The following is a 24,448-nucleotide window of genomic DNA, read 5'->3' as shown; positions in this document are numbered from 1 at the left end:
CTTTCCCATTCCCCAAAAGGGAAGAGAGTTCCTCTACTTGAGTCAATGACAAAGATTGGTGGTGGAAAAAAAGAAACTTTTCTTGAGCCTTCCTTACATCACCTTGGTCTGATGTCATTTTTGTTTGTTTTTGTCCAGACTCACAATTCCATCAATGTAGGCAGTTCCCAGTGTGAAAATTTCCTCTATTGATACAGATCACTAAGATTTCTAAATTCAATAATTGCTTGGGTCACTGAGAGCTTGTGACTTGCCTAGGCTCGGTCAGTGTATGTCTAAAGGCAAATCTTGATGCTAAGACCAGCCCTCTGTCTGCTATACTATGTTGCCTTTTGTAGGTACTAAATAAAGATAAACAGAACCTCTAAACATCAGTGACTTGGTCATGGCATGATGAGCACTGAGCATACAAGTTTATTCTCTAGACCCATCTCTCATGTCTTTAGGGGCCACTTATTTGAGTTTCCCTGCCCTGTCCTTTTTTCTCATTGTGCTTATTTTCTCATTTGAATTTTGTCATTTCTTAGTTAAAAATTCTGTGCTCAGACCCTGAACTCTTTGGCAGACAGGCAATTAAGAAGTCTAATCAAGGGGTGGCTAGGTGGCACAGTGAATAGAGCACTGGCCCTGGAGTCAGGAGGACCTTAATTCAAATCTGGCCTCAGACACTTAACACACAAAAAACTAGCTGTGTGATCTTGGACAAGTCACTTAACCTCAATTGCCCTCCAAAAAAAGAAAAAAGAAGTCTAATCAAGAAATTGCATATATACCTTTAAGAAAACAATTCTCTTGTGGTTCTGTGTCCCAATGTTACTTATATTAATTATTTTGGTCTCTCCTCTTTGCCTTCCACAGCTTCACATACCACTACTGACACTCCAACTCCAATGACTTCTCATTAAAAATCAAGTAGTTCAAAATTTTTTTTTAAATGAGCTCTTCATATGCCATTCTGCATGTGATTTTTGTCATACAGAGAAAAAGCAAATGGATCAGTCATGGGAGGTATTTCTGAGTTGTCAATGGAAGGACTCTAATGGATTTTTGTTTGGTTGGTTGTAGATGTTACTGTTTTGAGTGTGTTGATGCCCTTGTAAATCCTGGAAGTTCAGCAAAATTTCAAGCAGTGGATAACTGGAAATGCTTCTTGTGTCTACCCTTGATATCAGAAAATGGGCTACTGAAGAAGAGGAGGAAATGGAGGGAGAACCTAAAGGATTTCTATGATCGAGAGTCTGTAAGGAATATTACAACTTTAAAAATTAATAAATGAATAGAAGTGTTTTTGTTAAGATTAATAGACCTGAAACATGACTTACTTACTTCTTTCTGCTATCTATATATGTTATGATGATTCATTTAATGTTATTATTTTTAGTCTTTTAAACACATTTTCTATCTCTCTTTTCCCTTCCTACCTTCCTCTTTTCTACTCCTTGTAAGTGAGATCCCATTTTATGACAATATTTTTAATAAAATATAAAATGAAATTTTAATTCCTACATTTTTTTCCTTTACAATTTTGATGACTAGGCACTTCCAACAAGTGGAAAAAGGTACCTGGAGAAACAGAAATTTATCCTCAGTTGTTCTTAAATTCCAGCAGGTGGAAGCAAAGACTAGTCCATTGGACTTTTAAAGGGCGTCATCGCCATTGAGATCTGCTGCATTTGTAGAGCAGAATCTAAGTAGGCTCTCAGAAAACAGACTTTCCCAAGACCTAGGAGGAAAGCACTTAATGTGTTCCTAAATTTAATTTTATATTGACTCAGAGAAAGATTTTAATGAGATTTTAACAAATGAGAAGTTAATTTTTTGTGGGTGATTAACGATTCTTAAAACAAAATTATTAGGAAGTTTTGTCTAACCTTAATTCATTACATTGTTTTCATTCTTTGAGACTTCTAATTAAATATAATATCATGCAGAATAGCTGATCCAAACTCTTTAAATTAAAGGACATTTCAGGTTATATTTAGTTATGTCCTCCATTGCATTGAAAATCAGTTTCATAAGAACAAGGAAGGAGAGGTGTTACTAGATAGTATTTCTTCTGAAAAACATCTAGGGGTTTCAGTGGACTACATAGTCAGTATGGATTAAGAGTATTATTTTATCTATTTATTCCTTCCTTCATTCATTTGTTTACTTATTTATGCACAGAGCTATGCTTTCATTGGGATAAGTAACTTCAGGGATGGGCAGCTTGGTGACACAGTGGATAAAGCACCAGGCCTACAGTCAGGAAGACCTGAGTTCAAATCAAAACAAAAAAGTTAATGCAATCTTAGGCTACATTAAAAGAAGTTCAGTGTCAAGGTCTAGGGAGATTATAATCCAGATGTACTTTGCTCCAATCAGACCACATCTGGTCTTTATGTTCAGTGCTGGCTGCTGCATTGTCAAAAAGACATTGATAAACTGGAAAGCATCCAGGGAAAGACAACCAGGATGGTGAAGAGCCTTGAGATCATGCACCACTCAGTTGCTTCAATTCTACTCTATTTTTCTCAGAGATGAATATTAGGAACAATGTAAAGAAGTTTTTTCTTGCCTTAAAACTAAATCTAACACATTGAAACTTCCAAACAATTAGAGCTGTACCAAAATAAAATAAGCAACCTCAGGAAGTAGTGGGTCTCCTCTTAGAAATGGTTCAAGGAAAATATTATTAAGAATTTTATTTGTATGAAATGTGTTGGATTAGATGGCTGAAATTCCAAGATTAGTAGTATGGTAGGAACCAATCAGACTGGGAAGAGTTTCACTGATATATCCCTGGAAAGGATACTGCCTTTACCAATGGAGGTCTGCACCTTCTCTGCAACTTATAGATTTAAAGAGTAGCCTAGAGAATGGAGAAGTTAAATGACTTACCCAGGGTCACACAGTCACTATGGGTCAGAGCCAAATATTGAACCAGAGTCTTCTTAACTTCAAGGCTAACTCTCTAGTTCTTCACAAATTTCCAGTAGTAGTCACTGAATCCTAGAAAAGTCTTCAGCTCTTGAGAATTCTTCACCTGTGGCCAAGTAATTGGTATTCCTCCCTTCTCAAGATCAGCATGCACTCCCAGGTGAGATAGTATGTAAGTCAAGTATTTAGTAATTGCTCTTCAGATCCAGCACTTGTTAACTGACAGCTTTGGGTCATTGGCTTCTAACCTGTCTAATACCTTCAATGGTCTTTTCTCATGCTCTTCCAAATCTTTCCCAAATAAGATTAGATCATCCAGATGCACCAATGCTTCCAAGGACTTAATTTCAACAAGTGGCATTCTTTAAAGAGGTAATTAAGGAATCACAGTAATTGTAAAATTATTAGGGAATGATGCCTGTTCCTTTGACATTGAAAAGTGTCAGAAGCACCATAAAGTCTTTGGTGCATGTTCTGGCATTGGTAGAATTCCATTGGACAGACAAAGACATCTTCTCCTTATATTCTTCTGCCATGGGAATCTGATAGTATCCACTGTACAAATCTGATACTAAAAAAACACTTGGATACCCAACAAGCAATCTAACATACCTTTACTCTTACTGGTGTGGTGTACTGATCCACCTTACTACTTTTATTCAAAATCCAAAAGTTCACACCTACCCAGAGCTTCCCTCTCTTTTTCTCTACTCTGAGCAAGGCACCCAGACTCTGTGATGATTCTTTCATGGCATTCCTGAGTTGTTCCATCTCTGAGAGAGCAGTTTTCTAAGATTATTCTCAAAAAAGGCAAGAGTTAATGAAGCAAGTTGTAAATGCTTCTCTTTGGATAGATTCTACTTATGGAGTAAGATTATACCAGTTCACGTGCTGAGTCTCTTCCACAGATAATCCTTCTGCTCCTCAACCATGAGTCTCCAAAGTTGAACTTCTCACATTTTAGCCTTTCAACTGAAAGGTCCAATGCCTCTTTGATGCCCTAAGGAAAGACTGTCCTTTATCTCTTTGTAAGCTTCCTCAAAAGAAGTACGGGTTGTCAGGGTGTTTAAGTATTACTGACTGCTGTTAAAACTCTTCCAGTTGGTTCCAATCAACACTGAAATTCCAGAGATATTTTCTGAGGCTAGGTTTATCAAGGCCACAATATTCATCTTCTCATTTCCACTCCCACCTTCCCAGAAGGAACTATAACAAAGCTCCAAAATGAATGATTTCCTTCTCACTTAGTACACAGAGGCTTACCCATTTACCACAGTTGTGTATGTTGCAAGTGCCCTTCATAAAATGATTAGAATGTAACTGTCCCTTAGGATAAACAGTCTGGTATAACAATGTATATCTTCAACTTTTACTATTAATGATCCACAAAATCCTATGGGTCCAGGTGGAAAGGATCCATGAAAGTTTGGTAGGTCAAGGATTAAGTGCTTTGCGGTCTGGTACAGTCCTCATTCTGAACTCCATTTTCATGTCTGGATGCCAGGCTAATGTCCTCCAGTGTCTGCCAAATCAGTGCTGAATTTGCCTGTTAAGTGTTCCCAGCATTCATGATCCTATCATGTCCATGCCCATAGCACTACAAAGCTCAGCCTCTCAGGATACTTGCTAATAGTTCTCTCCATGAAGCAGCGAGCCTCCAATTCCCATTTCAAAGCCCCTTTTTGCTTTCCCAAGAATGGTTCTGTACATTTGTGTCTTCAACAAGCTTGACCTGACATTTGGTGACATTCAGATGATTTGAGAAGTCCACTTCTTGGTTTCTATGTTACATACCTAAGAAAAAGCCAAAGAAAAATCCAGAGTAGCCCTTGCCTGCAAGGGGCTTCCACCTACTCTCTCTGTCTTTTATTGTCTGTTTTCTTTACCAGCTATATGAAATCTAATTAAGTGATAGGCTGTACACATATCACATACATCCATAACTTTCTTTCCTTATATAGGTCTAGTACAGTCCATGCTCTCCATAGATTCTGCTCTTTTGATTACTGCTCTATGAAACAGTTCTTCAGCATTGCACAGTGAGACTCTTTTCCCCTTCCAGTTGAAGATTATTAAGAGATTCCACATAGCAACCACATTTACTCTCAGAGCCACAAAACTTGCTGTCTGGTATCTGCAAATATTTATTCCTGTCACGTTGCATCTTCTCTTTCTTTCTTCCTTCCTACCTTTCTTTCTTTCTTCTTTTCTTTCTTCCTTCCTTCCTTCCTTCCTTCCTTCCTTCCTTTCTTTCTTTCTTCCTTTTTGAGGCAAGCGGTATTAAATGACTTGCTCAGGGTCACATAGCTTAGAAGTGTCTGAGGCCAGATTTAAATTCAGGTATTCTAGGACCTGTGCTCTATTCACTATGCCATCTAGCTATCCCTGCTTATTCTTCAAATAAGAAATTAAGGCTCAGTTCTCTAAAGCTCTTCTTCTTCCTTTTCCTCCTCTTCTTTTTCTCTATATCACTCCTGTATAACCTCCAAGGTATATCCTAGCCAACACTAAAGGGCTTCTCTTTCTTGATGATCAGGAACATTCCTCTAAAAAATATCCTGGCCCTCCTTATTGAGTACATTGTAACTCTGACATTGGCTAAAAACCAGCCTCCTGCAACTAGACCCTGCCATTGCTAGCTCTTGCTCATTGATTTCTAAGGGAAGTGTCCTTTGCTTGAATACATTTCTTACATTGTCCATTCTGTTTTCCCAAGAAAGATTTTAATCTCATTCACCAATTTCTTTTCAAAGATGGGGGAACTCATACAGGTTTTATGGAGAAGATGGAGAGAACCAGATAGATTTAGATTTAGAGCTGGTTGAATGACCAGACTCAAAGTAGTTCAGTGTCAGTGTGGTAGGATGTTTCTAATGGAGTACCTCAGGAATCTGTTATTGGTCCCTCGATGTTTAACATTTTTATCAATGACTAGGATAAAGGCATAGATGGCACTCGCATCACTTCTGCAAATGATACAGGGCTAGGAGAGATAACTGAGATTGTGGATGATGAAGTCAGGATCCAAAAGGATATTGACAAGCATTGGGTTGAATTTAGTATGATAAAATTCAATAGAGATAATTACACTTGGGCACAAAAAAATAAATTTGTTGTTATTATATTACAAGACCTGTGTAGACAGCAGTTGTTCTAAAAATATCTGGGGATTTTAGTATACCACAAGCTCATTATGAGCCAGCACACTGATGTGACCAGAAAATAAGCTAATTCAGTCTTGGGTTACATTGAGAGGTCCACATCTTACAGGATTGGAGAGGAGGTGGTCTAACTGTAATCTGCCCATTTGGGGTATTGTGTTCACTTCTGGACACCACAGTTTAATGAATACATTGAGGGCATCTAGGTGACACAGTAGAGAGAGCACCAGCCTTGGAATCAGGGAGACTTGAGTTTAAATCTGACCTCAGACACTTACTAACTGTGTGATCCTAGATAAGTCACCTAACCCTGTTTGCTTTAAAAAAAAAAAAAAGACATTGATAAACTGGTTAGTGTCCAGAAGAGCACAACCAGGATGGAGTGCATCCTGTACAAGTGCTTTATCAATATAAGTGCTTTATCAATATTATATCATTTTATGTTTACAGTAACCTTGGAGGGAGGTACTATTATTAGTCCCATTTTACAAATGAGTAAGCTGGGGCAAACAGGATAAGTGACATGCTCAGGGTTATGTAGCTTTTAAGTATCTTAGATGGGGTTTGAACTCGGGTCTCCCTGACTCCAGGTCCAGCATTCTATCCACTGCAACACCAGCTGCCTCTGCAGGAAGATTTAATGCTGAGATTAGGAATAAGGAATTTAAAATATGGAAGTAAATCCGTAAATGACTTTGTTGTTAAAACAAAAGTCATCAATAAAACTTAAAAAAAAAAACCCTCTAGTAGAGCAAAATGTAAGCTTAAATGATATCCTTCATTAACATTTCTCCATATGTTGAGACCATGCAAAAGTCACTGAAAAACACAATAGAAAAGATAATTCCATCAATGAGGCAACACAAATAGTGTGTTGGACTTGTAGTTATATTAAGACCTAGGTTCAAATCCTGCCTAAGCATTTACTAGTTATGTGATGTCAGGCAAGGCACTTAACCTTTAAAATGAGAAGGTTGGGCTTGATGACATAGAAGGTTCTTTCCAACTCCAAATCTATAACCCTATTACTAACTTTATTCAATGACACAGTGATCATTAACATCAAAGATATCCAGAATTCATTAGGGGCAATATGTTAGAACCCAAATGGAAGAATGCCCTACAGACCATGAAGTTCTCCAGATGTTCTTTGCAGATGACATTTGTTTGACCATCTATACATGGAACATCACAGAGATTCCTAAATGAAATCCATTAGTCATTCAATGGAGTTTGATCTACCGGTTCACAGAGGAAATATCAACTAATGTGGTTTAATTTCACTTCCTGAAAATTGGTGATGATCAAAAACAGAAAGTCATTAGTGAGGGGGTGTGGGAAGACAGACAGATGCTCTGCTGGTGAAGGTGTGATATAATCCAACAATTCTAGATTTCAAGTGGAAGGATTATGCAATAGAACTGTGACTAAACTGTCTATGCTTTTTGACCCAGCAATTTCACTACTGGGTATATAACCTAAGGAAGTAAAGGTCTAGTATGTACCCCAAATTCATAACCACATGTTTTGTTGTAACGAACAACTGAAAACAAAGTGGTTGCCTGTTGATTGGGGAATGACTTTTAAATGGCATGTGAATATAATAAAATATTATTTTGTTGTAAGAAATGACAAATTCAAGGAATTCAGAGAAACATGAGAAGATTTATATGAACAAAGATGAGTAGAATATGCAGAACCAAGATAACAATATACACAGTGATTGCAATGAAGTAAATTAATCACTTCTTAAAAAGTCATTACACTCTTGAGTAGGGAAAGCCAATGAAAATCCTAAAGAAGAGAATAATTAAAAAAAAAATTTCTTTAAGGGGTGGTGAGGGGGCAGTGAATAGAGCACTGGCCCTGGAGTCAGGAGAACCTGAGTTCAAATTCAGCCTTAGACACTTAACAATTACTAGCCATGTGACCTTGGGCAAGTCACTTAAACCCAATTGCCCCTCAAAAAAGCACAAAAAATTTAAAAATTAAGAAGAGAATAAAAAATTATCTCCTCTCATGGTAGAACTATTAAAAAAGAATATGGGCATGCATTGTCAGGAAAGGTTTCTTTGTTATATGTTTTTGCTTAATTGTATTTCTTTGTCACAAAGGAAGATTAAATATGGTGATGAACTAAGAAACTACTATGCTGTAAAGACAAAAAGCATAAAGAAAATATTCTTCAGTAAAAAAACCAACTGATGAAGAATATCTCTAGTTCAGACTATTCAATCGGAGAGACTGATCCATCAGAATATGTATCTGGGACAAATACTGAAGATGTAAAATGAGCTAGGCCCAAAATGGAATAAGAATAGATTGGCCTAGCATTTGGGAAACTCTAGAGCACTGTCAGTGATGTGATGCCCCTTCCCCCCATCCTTCTCACTAAAATAAAATTGTAATATTTAAACATCACTATTCTTCCACTGATACTCTGTGGCTAGGTATCATGGAATATACAGCTTCTGAAAACATCTCAGGTGCAGTTTATCTAAAGGATAGTAAGCTATCCTGCTAACATAGGTTGAGTTGTAAATATGTTGTAACATATTACCCCTAATGAATTGTGCACAAGTGACATTAAAAAATGAATATATAAATATGTGATTAGAATGGTTGACCAGTCTTGTAATGAGAGGTAAGGATAATAGAAGAACAGCTCATGTTTTGTACTGGTATTCATATAATGATAAGAGATTTAGAGGAAGGCTTTACCCATATTGGAATGTTTTTTTTTTTCATATTGGAGATTTGAGGGAGGATATGGGTATGTTGTTACACAGGATGAGAAGACTTGGATGGGCCATGATCTGAAAAACTGAGAGGAGTTGACAATCCTCATTTTACAGAAAAGGAAACTGAGGAAGATAGAGGGTTTTAATGTCACAGAGTTTTGAAGTCTGAGGCAGGATTTGAACTCAGATCTTTCTGACTCTAGTCCAGTGTTCTATCTAGCTGTTTATCAGGGCTACAATGAAATTGTTGCTTGAGTCAACATCATCCTACTTTACAATTCGACTGTAGTACGGTTACTGAGAGCCAACCTGGAGCTTAATATAATGTATTTAGAAATTGGCTAAGGAAGCTAATTATGTTGGCGCTTACTGACTGAACATCTGGTTTCGATTGGCATGGGAACGCACAAACAACCGTGACAAGGAGCTGTGTGGACTGCTTTTAGATCCTCCCTCAGTTGCGTCTGAAAGCTGCAGAACTTCCTTGCATGTCTTGGAGAGTGGGGTCTGAATTCTCTCCACATATGATGAAACATTAGTATTTCTGATAATATTCTGAAATACCAGAACAACTGGTACCTGGACTAAGTATATCAAGCTAACTGCTTCCCAGAGTTACAACATTTCAGATTTCCTATACTTGTTGGATTTATTTCTTAGATAGCATCAATAACAGGCAGCTGGGTGGCACAGTGGATAGAGTCCCTGGCCTAAAGTCAGGAAGACCTGAGTTTAAATCTAGCCTCAGACATTTACTAGCTGTGTGACCCTAGGCAAGTCACTTGACCCTGTGTGCCTTAGTTTCCTCACCCTACAATGAACTGGAGAAGGAAATGGAAAACCACTTCAGTATCATTTCCAAGAAAACTCCAAATGGGGTTATGAAGTGTCAAACAGAACTGAACAACAAAGAAATTTGGAAATTACAAACTAGAGTTTCCTTCTGGAGACATTATAATTTTTTCTTTTGGCAATTAAAACTCTGCCACTCTGCCCCTCAACAATTTTTTAATGCAGTAATTGTAGCTTTTCCTGTGGTAGAGAAGAAGTTAGGTCAAACAGTGGATAAAGAGATAAGCCTGGAGTCACGAAGATCTGAGTTCAAATTTGGCTTCAGATATTTACTTGCTGTGTGACCCTGGGCAAGTCATTTGTCTCTTCTCTCTCTGCTTCAGTTTTCCTCAGCTGTAAAATGAAGATAACAACAGCATTTCCCAGGGTTGTTGTGAGGATCAAATGAGATAATATTTGTAAAATACTTAGCACATAGTAGGCATTTAATAAATGCTTGTTTCTCCTCCTTCCTTTCCCTTCCCTCCCCCCAAAATGGTGTTAGAAATCATTGTAGTATTAAAATAATAGATCTTGAACTAGGAGGGAACTCACCAGTAACATAATCCAGCCCTGTCATTTTGTAGAGGAAGAAACTGAAGTCTGGTGGGGGAACCATCACAGAGATAATAAGAGCTCTGGAGGTGGGATTTGAATGGATCCTAGGTCTTCTAGCTCTTGGGTCAACATTCTTTCCAGTATTTAGCACTGCTCTGGGGAAAAAAATTGAGACAATAAACAGGCATTCATTAAGAACATGATTACTATGTGATTATGATCAATGAGTAATTATTAGTATTTAATTATTTAAATATAATTAAAATAATTAATAATATAATTAAATTTAAAAGCTAATTAATGATATGCATATTAATATTTAATATTAATGATTAATGATTAGCATTGGAGAAGCAAAGACAATGTTAAAACAGTTCTAGCCAACATACTGCATATAGGGGTTTGCAAAATAACTACAAGACAGTTTTTCTCTGAGGCAGGGTACTAACAGCTATGAAGTCATTCTTTTTTTCTTTTTTGTGAGGCAATCAGGGTGAAAAGAATTACCCAAGTAATTACCCAAGTAACCCAACACTGTTACTCAGTGTCTGAGGTCAGATTTGAACTCAGGTCCCCCTGACTGCAGCACCAGGGCTCTCTCCAGTGTACCACCTAGCTCCCTTAGGGAGTCATTCTTGAAGGAAATCAGGGATTTCAAAAGAAAGAAGGGAGGAGGGAGGACATTTAGGCATGGGATGGGTTGGGGGCTAACAGGACAAAGGCAGAAAGATGAGAGATGGAGCAAAATATGTGAGGAAGACCATGTTGGCCAGTATGGCTGGAATATGTCCAGGTAATAGAGCGATAAAGTAAGAAGATGGGAAAGTTAGAAAGCATTCATATCATAAAGGGCTCTAAATGCCAAGCAGAAGTATTTATATCTGATCCTAGTGGTAATATGGAATCTCTATGACCACTAGTCAATATAATAGGGAGTTAAGTGAGTAGCTGGGTGAGAGGGACAAACCTGTGCTTTCAGGAAGTCATTGTGGCAACCTCCTACTCCTTGGAGTAGGAAGAGACATGATACAGAGACCAAAAATCCAAGCAAAAGATAATGGGGGCTTGAACTAGCATGGTGGCTATGTGAATGGAGAGAAGGGAGCATATGCCAGAGATGCCAGTTAATAATAAGTAAGTCAATAAACATTTATTAAACACAACTATTTTTCAGGCACTGTGCTAAGCACAGATGTTGTAGAGAGGTAATAAAAGAATATATTTGGCAAGTGACTGGACATGTGGAAAAAGGGAGTGAAGAATGCATCTAAGTTTGGGAACTTGGGTGACCAGAACAATGGTGATACCTTTGATTGTGAGAGGGAAATTCAGAAGAAGAGTGAGTTTGGGGGGTAGAGGGTTATAATTAATTCCAGCTTGGTAAGTTTGAGATGTCTGTGGGACATCCAGTTTGAAATATCCAAAAGGCAAGCAATTCATTGTGTTGAACTGGAATTCAAGAGAGAGATTAGTCAGAGTCAGCTGCATAGAGATGAAAATTTAACCCAGTGGTTAACTAACCCAGTGGTTAAAAATTAACCCATTAACTCTGATGACATCACCAAGTGACAGCACATAGAGAGAAAAAAGAAGGTAGCCTGGAACATAGAGTACCCCCCTAGTTACTTGGTATGACATGAATGATGAATCAGGAAGAGAAAAAGAGTGGTCAGTCAACCTATGAATGTACTGCCTTTTCTACTACCCCACAAAGTGTTTTCCTCACAACTTTGTGAGGGAGATAATGTATGTATATTCATCATAGTTTTACTGTTGAGGAAACTGAGGCCTAGAGAATTTGAATGACATGTGACTAGTACATGATGGAGTCAGTATTCAATTTCTGGGTCCCCTGATTCCAAGTCTATTCTTTCCACTATCCTTCAATGTAGCCAAATATGTCCTTACACTCTTCAGGTAGCAGTCAGTTGGTGTTATTCTTTTTTTTTTGGATGGGGGAGGGTAGGGCAATTGGGTTTAAGTGACTTGCCAAGGTCACACAGCTGGTAAATGTTAAGTATCTGAGGCCAGATTTGAACTCGAGTCCTCCTGACTCCTGGGCTGGTGCTCTATTCACTGTGCCACCTAGCCACCCAATTGGTGTTATTCTTGATTCTATGTAAAATCTTAGGTGATGAAAGTGAAACACTTACGTTCTGATCCAAAATCACTTTTTTTAAAAAAACCTGAAATCACAAAGATAGTCTAGGCTAATTACTGCGAATTGAAATAAATGGATATATTGGAAAGAAGAGGAATTTCATGTTATTAAGTCATTTCAATCAAGTTTGACTCATGATCTCATTTGGGGTTTTCTTGGCAAAGATACTGGAGTGGTTTGCCCTTTCCTTCTCCATATGAGAAACTGAAGCAAACAGGGTTAAGTGACCTGCCCGGGGTCACACAGCTAGTAAGTGTCTGAGGCTGGATTTAAACCCAGGAAAATGAGCCTTTCTGACTCTATGCCTGGCACTCTATCCACTGTACCACCTAGCTGCCCCAATTGCATGGGAAGAATTGCATGGCATGTAATCCAATAGACTGCAAACCTTTCTAAAATGATTTCTCTGCTTACTTGTTTATTTATATTGTTGTTCACTCTTCATTTTCAAAGAGGATCAATAACAAATGTTTGTTTATATATTAAATACAGCAGAGACCTCTAGAAATGTATAAAACTGTGCCTGCATGGAAACGAAAACCAATCAAAGTTCTCTCCGTTTTTGGTGATATTGAGGAAGGTAAATGTATTTTCAATCTTATCCAAAGTTATTATCACTTTTAAAATAAATTTTAAAGCCTTGGTCATTCAATAAGCTTTTCACAAGCACTGATTATCTCAAAGGGTCTGTGGGAGATACCAATAAAAGAAAATTTGTTGTCTACCTAATAGATACTCAACAATGTGCTACTTAAAAAAGGAACAGAAGACATATTTCTTGCCCTTAACACAACTACATCCCATAAGGAGAGTAATATATATTGTATCAAATTATATATGCTTCAGTCCTAAATTACATAGATCAGAGCTTACAATAGCTGTTAATAGTATCATAGTAATAATGACTTATTGCCATAGCACTGACAATGCCTTTTCTTCACAATAAGCCTAAAAGGCAGCACAAGTGTTATGTCCATTTTCCAGATGAGGAAACTGAGCCTCAGAAAGGAATCATAGGATTTTGAGCTATAAAGGATGGCAGAGACTATGGAATTCAACAGTTCTAAAAGTGTGGTCCATGGACCCCTGGCAGCTCTGTGGTGAATGGATCAAAGAGGGGAGAGACTGGATACAGGGACAATAATTAGGGGCCTATTATGGTAGTCCAGACAAGGGGTCACAAGAATCTGGGCCAGAGTGGGTTTAGTCTGAGTAGACAGATATGATGCAGAGATATTTTTAAAACAACTGGACACCAATTGCCTCCTTACTTCCCCCTGAAAGTTGAAATTAAATGATGAAACTTTAGCATTGCATTTTTTTTAGGTCATAAGAATCATGTGAACATTCAAATGAAATCCAAGTTATTCTTTAGATACCTCTGATTTCTGCTTCCACAAATTTCCAAGGCCCTATATAATACTGAGACTTAGTAACTAATTGGATCTGAGGCATTAGGGACAGTAAAAAATGAAGACTGATGCCAGGATTGTGAACTTTGGTTGTGTTCTTAATAGAAATAAGGAAGCTAAAAGGAAGAATGGGTTTAGGAGAATAATAATGACTTCTCTTCTTGTCATGTCGATTTTGAGATGCTTCTGGGTCTTCCAGGTTAATCCAAACTGCTAAAGGAAGTATCTATAGATTTCCAGCATTTAGTTGAGGGTGTAGGAGAAGAGATCAGAGGACTGCATTTGACCTCCTCGGGGTATATGCTCAGTACTAGAATTGTTGGGTCAAAGGGTATGAACAGTTTGACCTATTTTTTTCCAGAATTCCAAATAACTATTCAGAAGGGTTGGACCATTTTATAACTCCACCAAGAGCATGGTCCTATGTATTTTCCCACAGCCCCTCCAACATTGACCATTTCTGTTTTTTGTCATTTTGGGGTATGAAGTGAAACCTCAGAATTATTTTAACTTGTATTTCTCTTACTATTCGTATATTATATGCTATATATATTATGTACTATATATAATTATATATCACATGTATGGTATATTAATTATATATTATATACTATTATATGCTATAAATACTATATTATATATTATATACTATACATATATGCTATATTCTCTTACTATTAGTCATTTGGAGCATGTTTTTTAAATGACTATAATTTTTTTAAAAACTTAATAAAAACTGAAACTTAAAATGTTTTTAAAATTTAATATATTTCTTGGGCTTATATGTTTGTGTCATGACTCTATCCAGTCACAACAAATCATTAAAACTATAGTCTAGAGAAGGGAGGGCTTATAATCTAGACTGATTAAGGGAACACCACAATGAAATCAAACATCTTTGTTGGACTGAAGTCTAGTGATAGGTCTGCTATTAAAAATTAGTAATTAGATTTCTCTTTTATTGCTTTATGGAATCAAAATGCATATTCACATATAATATGTCCCTTCTTTACCCCATACAGAACTAGTCAAGTTTGGATTTTTGCAAAACAGTTCTGGTAATGGAAAACTGAAACATCTGGTTGATGTAACAGATGTACTCAGGAAAGATGTAAGTAAAATAAAGCACTATGTGTTTCCTTAATTTTAGAATTTTGATATCCCTAAAATCTAATTTCCACTAGAAGCAGAAATTACATACATATATGAGATATTGCACAATAAAGGAGGAAACCACTATGTTCTGCTAACGTACATAATGCTTTGTCTGAAATATATGGACACCAGTTGTCTCCTTACTTCCCCTGGAAGTTGAAATTAAATGATGAAACTTTAGCACTGCATTTTTTTTAGGTCATAAGAATCATGTGAACATTCAAATGAAATCCTAGTTATTCTTTAGAAATCTCTGATTTCTGCTTCTGAAAATTTCCAAGGCCCCATATAATAGCACTATGATACAAAATTCATGGGATCATAAGATTTAGTAGAGATGAAAGGTACAACAGATTATCTAATCCACTCCCCTTATTTTACAAGGATCCAGGGAGACCAGGGTCACACAGCTAGGAAGCATCTAAGGCTGGATTTGAACTGAAGGCTTCCTAACTGCAGGCCCAGTGCTTTATCCATTGTATCACTTGGCAGTCTTGAAAATAAGTACCCTCCAAAGTCTCTGATATATATAGTGTGTGTGTGTGTATTCTCACACATGCGCGCGCACACACACATATATACATATTATATATATATATATATATATATATATATATGTATATATATATTCCTTTAATATATACTGAGTAAACTACAGATTTGAGTGTTGATGTATATTACCTTATACCAGAGCCAGTTTCAAGATTAACAAACCAAACTGCTATTAGTCATAACCATCTACTTGTGGCATATTAGAATGAGCCTCAGACAGTGTGGTTTAAATTATGACTCTACCCCTTACCAATGTACAACCTTGGGCAAATCACTTCTACCTCTATGATCTTTGGTTTCCTAATCTATAAAAATAGGAATAATAATGCTGCCCTCACAGGGATATTGGAAGAAATTACTAAAGCAACTGGGTGCACCGTGGATAGAGAACTGGGCATGGAGTTAGGAAGACCTGAGTTCAGATTTGTCCTCACACATTTACTAACTCTAGGACTCTGGGCAAGTCAATTAAACATCTGCCTGCCCCAGTTTCTTCACCTGTAAGTTAGAGATAGTAACAGTACTTGCAGGGTTGTGAGGATTAGATGAGATGTTTGAAAAGTGCTTTAGCACAGCGCCTGGTCATATATCAGTGCTATATAAATGCCCACTCCCTTACTTTACTTTGTATACCACAAAGGACACTAGAACCTTGTCCTGTTATTAATAGTAGTAATAGATTATTAACAGTAACTGCCATGCTTTCTTCACGACAGCCTTGTTCATGTAGTCAATGCAAATATTTTTATTTGTATTTGTCCAGATGAAGGGTAGCTTGCATGTGGTCTCACCAGCAGCAGGTATCAGAGGCAGGCTTTAAACTTATGTTTTAAAATTTCTATTCCAGCAATCTTTGCACTACCCAAACTGATCATATTGTTGCCATTAGGACTGTTATTTTATAAGCAGCCAAATTGTTTTGGTGTGTAGTTATTACACTGACATTGTAAGTCATTGATTCATTCACTCATTTAACAAGGATTTATTAAGCACTTACAATGGAATACTCCGTAAAGCACTGGAAAAACAAGGAAAAAGAACGTCTGCCCTAAAGAAACGTATGTTGTTGTTGGGGTTTTTTTGTTTTGTTTTGTTTTTAGGTAATCAGGGTAAAGTGACTTTTGAACTCAGGTCCTCCTCACTCTAAGGATGGTGTTCTATCCACAGAGCCACCTTGCTGACCCAAAGAACTTATTTTTTAAGGAGCAACATCTGATATACATTTAACCCTTTCCTCATTCACTACATCGAGGGTTGGAAGAATGGAAAATTGTCACAGGAATTGGTGGATTATTCACTATTTCTGACTGCAGAATGAGCCTTGATGTAGATGGGTTTACAGAGGAAGAGGAGAATGGCAAGTGCCTACCATTTCTTCACTGTGTGTGATTCCTGGTGTAGAAACTCCCTCTGACAAGGTGGATCAATAACACCTCTGCATACAATACAGTCTTAGAGAATTTCCTGGCAAATGGCAAGGTTAAGTAACTTATCCATCATCCTACAGCTAGTATATGTCCTTAAACATAAGTATGTAGGCATTGCCTCCCTATTCTGGTTCCCCTTCCCCCCACCAAAAAAAAGTACTTCCATTGCCTACTTTTTAGTATGTACAACCCCTTATTTAAACATTTACTTAAAAATTAGAAAAGGGGTTAAGATATCAGGGAAAATGAAGGAGATGACTGAGAGGATGCCAAAAGGAAAAAATGGTGAGAAAACCAAGTAGAAAAGCATCAAATAAAAATTTTGACTAGGCCTAGCTCTACCCAGGGGAGGTAGGGTTGGAGGAATTATGTGCTGGACAGCCAGAGGGCAATCTGAGGGTTAAGGACTTGTCATATAGTAGAAAGTAGGTGCAGAAAATGACATCCAATTTTATGATTTTGCAGGGGGCCCAGTTGACAAATAATCCACCGATTTCTGTGACAATTTTCCATTCTTTCAACCCAAGATATATGCCTGTATATCTTTTATGGAGAAACACTGATAGATGAATTGCTGTTCCTGAAATCTGAATAACTCTAGGGTCTAACTGTACCAAGATTATAAAATATGTGTTATAAGACAAATTACAACAATGGCTTGCATTTATATAGTGCTTTGACGTTTTGCAAAGGAATTTTGTCACAAGAACCCTTTGAAATAAATATCATAGGAATTATATCTCTATTTTACAAATTAAGAAATTGGAATTTAGACAGGGGAAATGACTTGCTAACTATGTTGCAACTAGTAAATGTCAGAAATGGATTTCAAAGCCAGGCCTTTCTAGTCTATACCATGGTGAATTCTCAGACCATAGACCTAGGTCTTGCTGAGCAAAGAGGAGAGAAGGAGTAGATTGATCAATGGATGGTACCATCATCAACCCCACAGCTCTGGAAGGAAAGGGACAGTCTTTTTTCCCTCATTACCATCTTAGTAACTACTCCAAGATAGCAAGTTTGGGATATCCTCAGTCTAGAAATCCGGCCTCGACCCAGGGTCCTCTTCTTTTTATTTACTTATCCTTTTTCATTTCATGAAAGATTTGCTAAGATGTATTTCCTAGTAACCAAATTAACATGTGCAATGAATCCATTCATTGGAAATGCTATGCTAGCTTTCCATTTCCAGTTCTATACCCCTTTCCAGGAAAAGAGAGGAAGCGGAAGTTGACTCATGCCAGAAATAGGAAGCACTGAGACCTCAAGGGAAAGAAAGGTGGAAGTAGGGGAAAGGGCAGGAAATCATCATCCAAATCACAATCCCAGCAGCTACACAGAAAGCTGGGGTGAGGCATGCAGTTTTGGGGCAACCAGCCAGCCCTGCTGAGTAGGAACAATAAATGTTTGCTGAATTGAATCAAATCACCAACACCTAAGGGCTCCCTGGGTGTGCACTTTTGATTGAACTGCCATTTAAACATAGTTTGGGAATTTTACAAGTAAACTCAGGCAGGTTCCAACTCCTTCAGGTAGACAGAAACAGTAGGAACAGTGGGGAGTATATGAGGTAACTGAAGAGGACCAAGATTGGATTGAATAGTTTGGAAATGACAGAATGGCCCAACCTAAAAGGTCTGATTCCATGTCCTCCTGGAATGCAGTCTTTAGTGGAGTTCCCCAGGGATCTGTGCTTGGCTCCAGGCAGTTTAATATTTTCAGAAATGATTTGGATAAAACTCATATGGAATATTTATCAAGTTATATGTGTTAACAAACCTGTGGTATAACTAGCACTGGATGATAAGAGTTAATATCCAGAAAGCTCTCAGTAGACTAGCAAACTGGACTGAGTCTAGAAAGATGAAATGTAATTCATTTAATGGGAATGAATTCAAGTATTAAACTTGGTAGAGAAAGTATAGCTGGTTAAGTTTCTTTTAGAAGTTCCTGTAGGGGGGAAATGAGGAGTAGGAGGGAGCAAGGTAGTAAATAAATGAAATGTTTATAAAGTACTTGCTATATGCAAAGCCCCATGCTAAACCTTGGGGATACAGAAGGGAAAACCACACAGTCTCAGGGAGCTCACATTCTACCACATTTGGAATGTGTCAGCTCCATGTGAAATCGAAAGATCCCATGATCCTTAGGGCACAACAGCAAAGCAGATGGTAATTCTTCTTCTCTGTTATCATTTCCGCTGATAAAATCATACCAGTGTTGGATTTTGAATTACTTGACAGTGCTAAGGACTCTGGTGGCAAGAACTTCCCTTTCTAGGTCTTTAACAGATGCCTCTGGGAGTTGCTAGGGTGCCTCTCCACCAGAGCTGCTTCCTAAAATGGTGGCTGTGAACAATGGTCTCAAAGCTTTGTTGTTCACAAGGCTCTTGGGTTCAGAGTGAGGTAGAACTGTACAAAGTAGTCATCCTCACTCTCTCCTCCAGAGTTATCAAAGTCCAGTGGCAAGACATAAGTCAAGAGGACTGGTGATGGCTGGGGAAGCTAGTTAATAGTGAAGCTGGGACAAGTGCTAATAAAGGTTCTACTAAATTTTCTCCCTATCATTTTCTACTGCCCCACCCCACACTGATTATTTCCAATTTATCCTGTAAATTGTACATGTGTGTTGGCTTGTCTCTTCCACAGACTGAAAAAGAAAAGCCAAAATTTTAGATTCCTATAGCCAATGTAAATAATGATGGAATAAGTAGATATCTTACAACAATCTCTCCCTACCTCAAATAAAGAGCAAGTAGACCTTTTTCCCTTTTAGTATAGTTGTTTTGTTTTGTTTTCCCCCCTCCCTCTCCTGAGTTCAGCTTGTAGAAGAAGTACATGCAGATTTGTGCCGTGGAAGGCAGGAGGTGCAGAATGTAAAAGGATGGAGCACCAGCATCTATTATTAAATGGAGTTTTAAATTTCTTATTTAATTTGATATGATTATTTATGAGGGCCCAGGTAGTCAAGATGGGGTCCCACTTGCTGTTGAGTTCATTAAATGCATCTCCCACTTTTAATATCCAGTGGAAGGTCTTAGCAAGTCTATGAGAGGTATTGTCAAGACAGGTAACCTAGAAGTTAAAAGATGGTGATATCGGAGAGTAAATGGAAAGTACAGTGGATTTAAGGTTAGAAAAATACAAAAAAAATCCCAGCTCTGGTGCTTTCTGCCTGTGTGACTTTAAGCATATCACCGTAGCTCATTGTTCTTCAGTTGGCTCTCTGTAAAATGAAGAGATTAAGAACTTTTGAAGTCCCTTGAAGCTCCAACCCTGAACTCTTCAGATTTTGCAGAATAGTAGAAGCACCAAAGGGAATTCATGGACTGGAGCATTTCCCTGTAGCATGGATTTCATTTTACTGGGATTCATTGATACTGCCCCTGAGCCTGCTATGTGCTACAACAATTCTCTATCCTGTTATTAGCACTACGCTGACTTAATAGATAGATGGTATTATCATAGGTGCTAAAGAAAACTCAGGACAATTTATACTATCAATGAGGTCCTGCACTAGAGGGGAAAAAATGTTTTTACCAGACCTTTGATTTCATTGATTTAAGGAACTCCTGCTGAGAATCTATGTCTACCAATGTTGATCAGGACATTCCCTATAACAGATAAGCTTCAGACAGTTGCCTGGACTGGTTAATTGATTTATCCAGGGTCACTCAGCCAGTTTGTGTTAGAGGTAAGATTTGAGCCAAAACCATCCCATTTCCAAGGTTAGCTCTCTATACACAATTCCAATCCTAACCCTAATCCTAATCTTAATCATGATACTATTCCACAATGAGGATCTCATCAAGATAAGCCAACACCCCATTGTGGCATTTAAAAAAGTTCAAGAGACATGATTTCTGGGTAATTTAATAAATTTATTAACAATGACAGCATTTTAATAAAAGGTATGACTTTTAGACCAAAGACAGTCATGGGGCAGGCTCGCAGTTTATGTGCCCTCAAAAAAGTAGGCTGTTCTTGAGGGTGGCAATCAATTGATTGGTTAACAATTAATGAGAAAGTAAATATGACAATGAGGGGCTGGACCTGAACTTTGATTATATCATTTACCTCTTAAGTTACCAGAGTCTTGGATCATCTATTCAAAGAATTTATTCCCCAAACTGAGTGAAACATAATAGTTAGTCCCCCTGATTGGGGTCTGGATAGAGAAGGCTAACTCAACCTTTAGAGATTGAGGTCTTGAAAGGAGGATAAGGGGTGGCTAGATGGTGCAGTAAGTAGAACACCAGCCCTGGAGTCAGGAGGACTTGAGTTCAAATTCAGCCTCAAACCCTGCCTTCCCCCCTCCAAAAATCAAAACATCAAAAAAGAAAGGAGGATAAGAGAAGGGGGAAATCTGAATCTCTGAAATCACTGGTTATTAATAATCATTTCTCTCGCATAGCTCATAAGGTCTTTAAAAAATGACATTTGCTAACTCCCCCAAATTGACATAGTAGGAGCAATTGCACATGATAAATGACATAACCATCATCAGACCATAACATGCCTAGAAAGTCTTTTTGCCTTCATCGCCTTTCTAGATCTGGTTTCCATTCATTTCATTTCAATAAACATGCGTTAGTGCCTACTATGCCAGGTACCATGCTTAGTTCTGAAGCTACAATGACAAAAACCAAAGTCTTTGTTCTCAAAGAGTTTATGTTCAACTTGAGGGAAACAATTTGTATACTGATAAGCAAATATTAAAATATATACAAATTAATAGGGGAAGGTAGGTGGTGTAGTACAAAGAGTGCAAGGCCTGGAGTTAGGAAGACCTGAGTTCAGATTCAACCTCAGATACTTACAAGCTGGTAAACCATTCTTGTGTCTTTGCCAAGAAAACCCCAAAAAGAGTCATGAAGAGTCAGATACAACTGAAAAAAAATACAAAATAATAATAGCTCCCATTTATAGAATTCTTTAAGAGCTTTGCAAAAATTACCTCATTTTAGCCTCACAACAACCCTGAGAAGTAGATGTCGTTATGACAGATGAGGAAACTGAGGCAGAAAGAGGTTAAGTGATTTGCCCAAAAATCCCACAGCTGGTAAGTCTCTGAAGCTCGATTTGAGCTCAGGTCTTCCTGAGTCCATGGTCAGCATTCTATCCACTATGTCACATAGCTGCCACTTAAAATATAGAATATATTGACAAAACAAAAAAACTAATAATAAATATAGAGAATAATTGAGTGAGTACTAAAAAATGGGAGACTCAGGAAAGGCTTCTTGTGGGAGGTGGCACTTGGTCTGAGCCTAGAAGTGAGTTAGGGGATCCAGAAGATGGAGATGAAGAGGGAAACCATTTGAGAGGCTCTAGGGACAGGCTGTGCAAAGGTACAATATGGCAGGTGGCATGTCCTATACTTTTGTTGTTGTTCAGTCTTGTCTGCCTCTTCATGGCCTTATTTGAGGTTTTCTTGGCAAAGACACTGGAGTGATTTGCCATTTCCTTCTCTACCTCATTTATAGATTAGGAAACTGAGGCAAACAGTATTAAGTGACTTGCCCAGGGTCACACAGCTAGTAAGTGTGAAAGGCCAGATGTGAATTCAGGAAGACCTGTCTTCCTCATTCCAAGCCTGACACTCTATCTACTGTGCCATCTAGCTGCCCCATGTCCTATGTAACAGTAACAGGGGAACAGTAAGTTAACAGTACCATCAAATCTTAAATAACAAGGCCAGATTCTATTCCACTCTACTCTTAGATCTAAGAATTAAAGAAATCTAGCTGGTTGTAGTTGTTACTCCTGGAGCCAGGCTAATAATTCAGGGGTAGAGTCAATTTACTGTGCCTTGAATTCATCAGTTACATCCCTAAATTTCTGGGTAGGGGACTTCACTTTGGGATCTGGCAATGGACTGTAGATAGTTATAGCAGACATCTGGTGTAGGAAATAATCCTGATGGCTCAGAAAGTTCATTTCCTTGAGAGTCACACAATGTCCAAATTATAGGAAGCGAGCCAGTGGATCCAACTGGAAAGTGAATGGAGCAGAGAAGGATTTGAGCTGAATAATTCAAAATACCTCTTCACCCAAACCCACAAGAATTACAGGTCTGCATGTTAGTACATGTTTTTCAGTCATCTCAATTGGAGGGCCTCTGGAAGAGTGGAGTCTGGAATAATACAAGAATGTCAGATGTCTCCTCCCCGGCTTAAGGAAATGATGTAGATTATTGGAATTTAACAGACTCAGAGGATTGAATAAGGACATAAGATTGAGTGCTGGTTAATAGCTTGGTTCAAAAGGAGATCTGTAGGAGAAAAGAAAAAGTTGAGCTTCGGTCAAATCCAAAAGTTCACAAGTACAGAAGGCTAGACAGGAAGTCATGAATTGAGTCTGAGAGCATTAAGGGTTCAACTGTGAATGGATGTGGGTCAAGGAGGTGGATCATACAGAATATGATCAGGAAAACATTCCAAGGGGTCCAACGTCAAGGACTAATATAGTCTCTTACTCAAGGAATCATTCCATGAAGTTATCCTTGGATAATGGCATCCTTTTATTGTAACCATACCCATCTTTAGCTGCATCTATGCATCTTGTGGGTAAGGATAGCTGGATACAGGGCCAACTTAAGGCAAAATTGTTTAGTAAATTATATATGTGTGTGTGTGTGTGTATAGATATTTATTTATTCCCATTTCCTTGACTCCCTTTACTCTACATAGATTCACTTGATACCAACTCTTTCATGGTTTAAAGGATATTTTATTTGTTTTATTTTCAATATGACAATTTTTCTTTTTTTTTCAGTTTTCAACATTCACTTTTATAAGATTTTGAGTTTTAAATTTGTTTTCTCTCTCCCTTCCCACTCCCCTCCCTAAGACAGCAAGCAATCTGATATGTACAATCATATTAAACATTTCCACATTTGTCATGTGAACGAAGAATTAGAGCAAAAGGGGAAAAACAACAAAAAAGAAGAAGAAAAAGAGAAAATGCTTTGATCTCTGTTAGGGTACAGAGACCCTAACCCAAATTGACTACTCGGAGACCTCAAAGTGAAGATAGGAAATTTTATTAGAATCTCACAAGAAGCGGGCAGTCCAGTCATTGGAACAATGCCCAGGAGAGGAGGCCAAGGTACAGAAGCAGAAACTGGGTTAAATAAGCAAAGGTTACACGCCCCTCCCAAACATTAACATAATTATTACTAATGAGGCTCTAATTTTGTTAGATAATATACATAATACATGAGGTCCACTACGCAAGCGCAGTAACAACCTAAGAATACTGAACTCCCTTCAGTCCAACCTAGATGTGTCCTTATCTGGGCCTGAATGTCCCAAGGCCACTGTCTACTTTCTGATTGGTCAAATCCACCTGCTGCTGCCAAGATTACCTCATTTTTAGTATTATCTAGGAGTTCTCTGGGAATTCAAACTTCTTCCCAAGGCTACTGTCTGATACTTTTTATCAGTAGTCTTGTTTCATCAATTCTTGCAGTTCTATAGAAACTTAACCCTTTGTTACCTCTCACACTACCATTCCTTTCCCCAAACTAG

General features: G+C 37.9%; 1 protein-coding gene across 1 annotated transcript in view; it reads left to right on the top strand.

Moving 5' to 3' along the window:
* Window positions 1–24,448, top strand: part of DNMT3L (DNA methyltransferase 3 like) — a 43,880-nt gene that overhangs the window by 4,922 nt on the left and 14,510 nt on the right. The window contains exons 5-7 of the mRNA XM_069074806.1: window positions 1,066–1,240; window positions 12,864–12,951; window positions 14,806–14,894. Of these exons, the coding sequence (XP_068930907.1) occupies window positions 1,066–1,240; window positions 12,864–12,951; window positions 14,806–14,894 (352 nt within the window). The remainder of the gene's footprint in view (window positions 1–1,065; window positions 1,241–12,863; window positions 12,952–14,805; window positions 14,895–24,448) is intronic.

Source organism: Petaurus breviceps, unplaced genomic scaffold (genome assembly GCF_028583685.1).
Source record: "Petaurus breviceps papuanus isolate PSGF00001 unplaced genomic scaffold, PetGlider_PUasm1.0 90897, whole genome shotgun sequence".
NCBI classification, from domain to species: Eukaryota; Metazoa; Chordata; class Mammalia; order Diprotodontia; family Petauridae; genus Petaurus; species Petaurus breviceps.
This window is presented reverse-complemented; position numbering and strand designations above follow the sequence as displayed.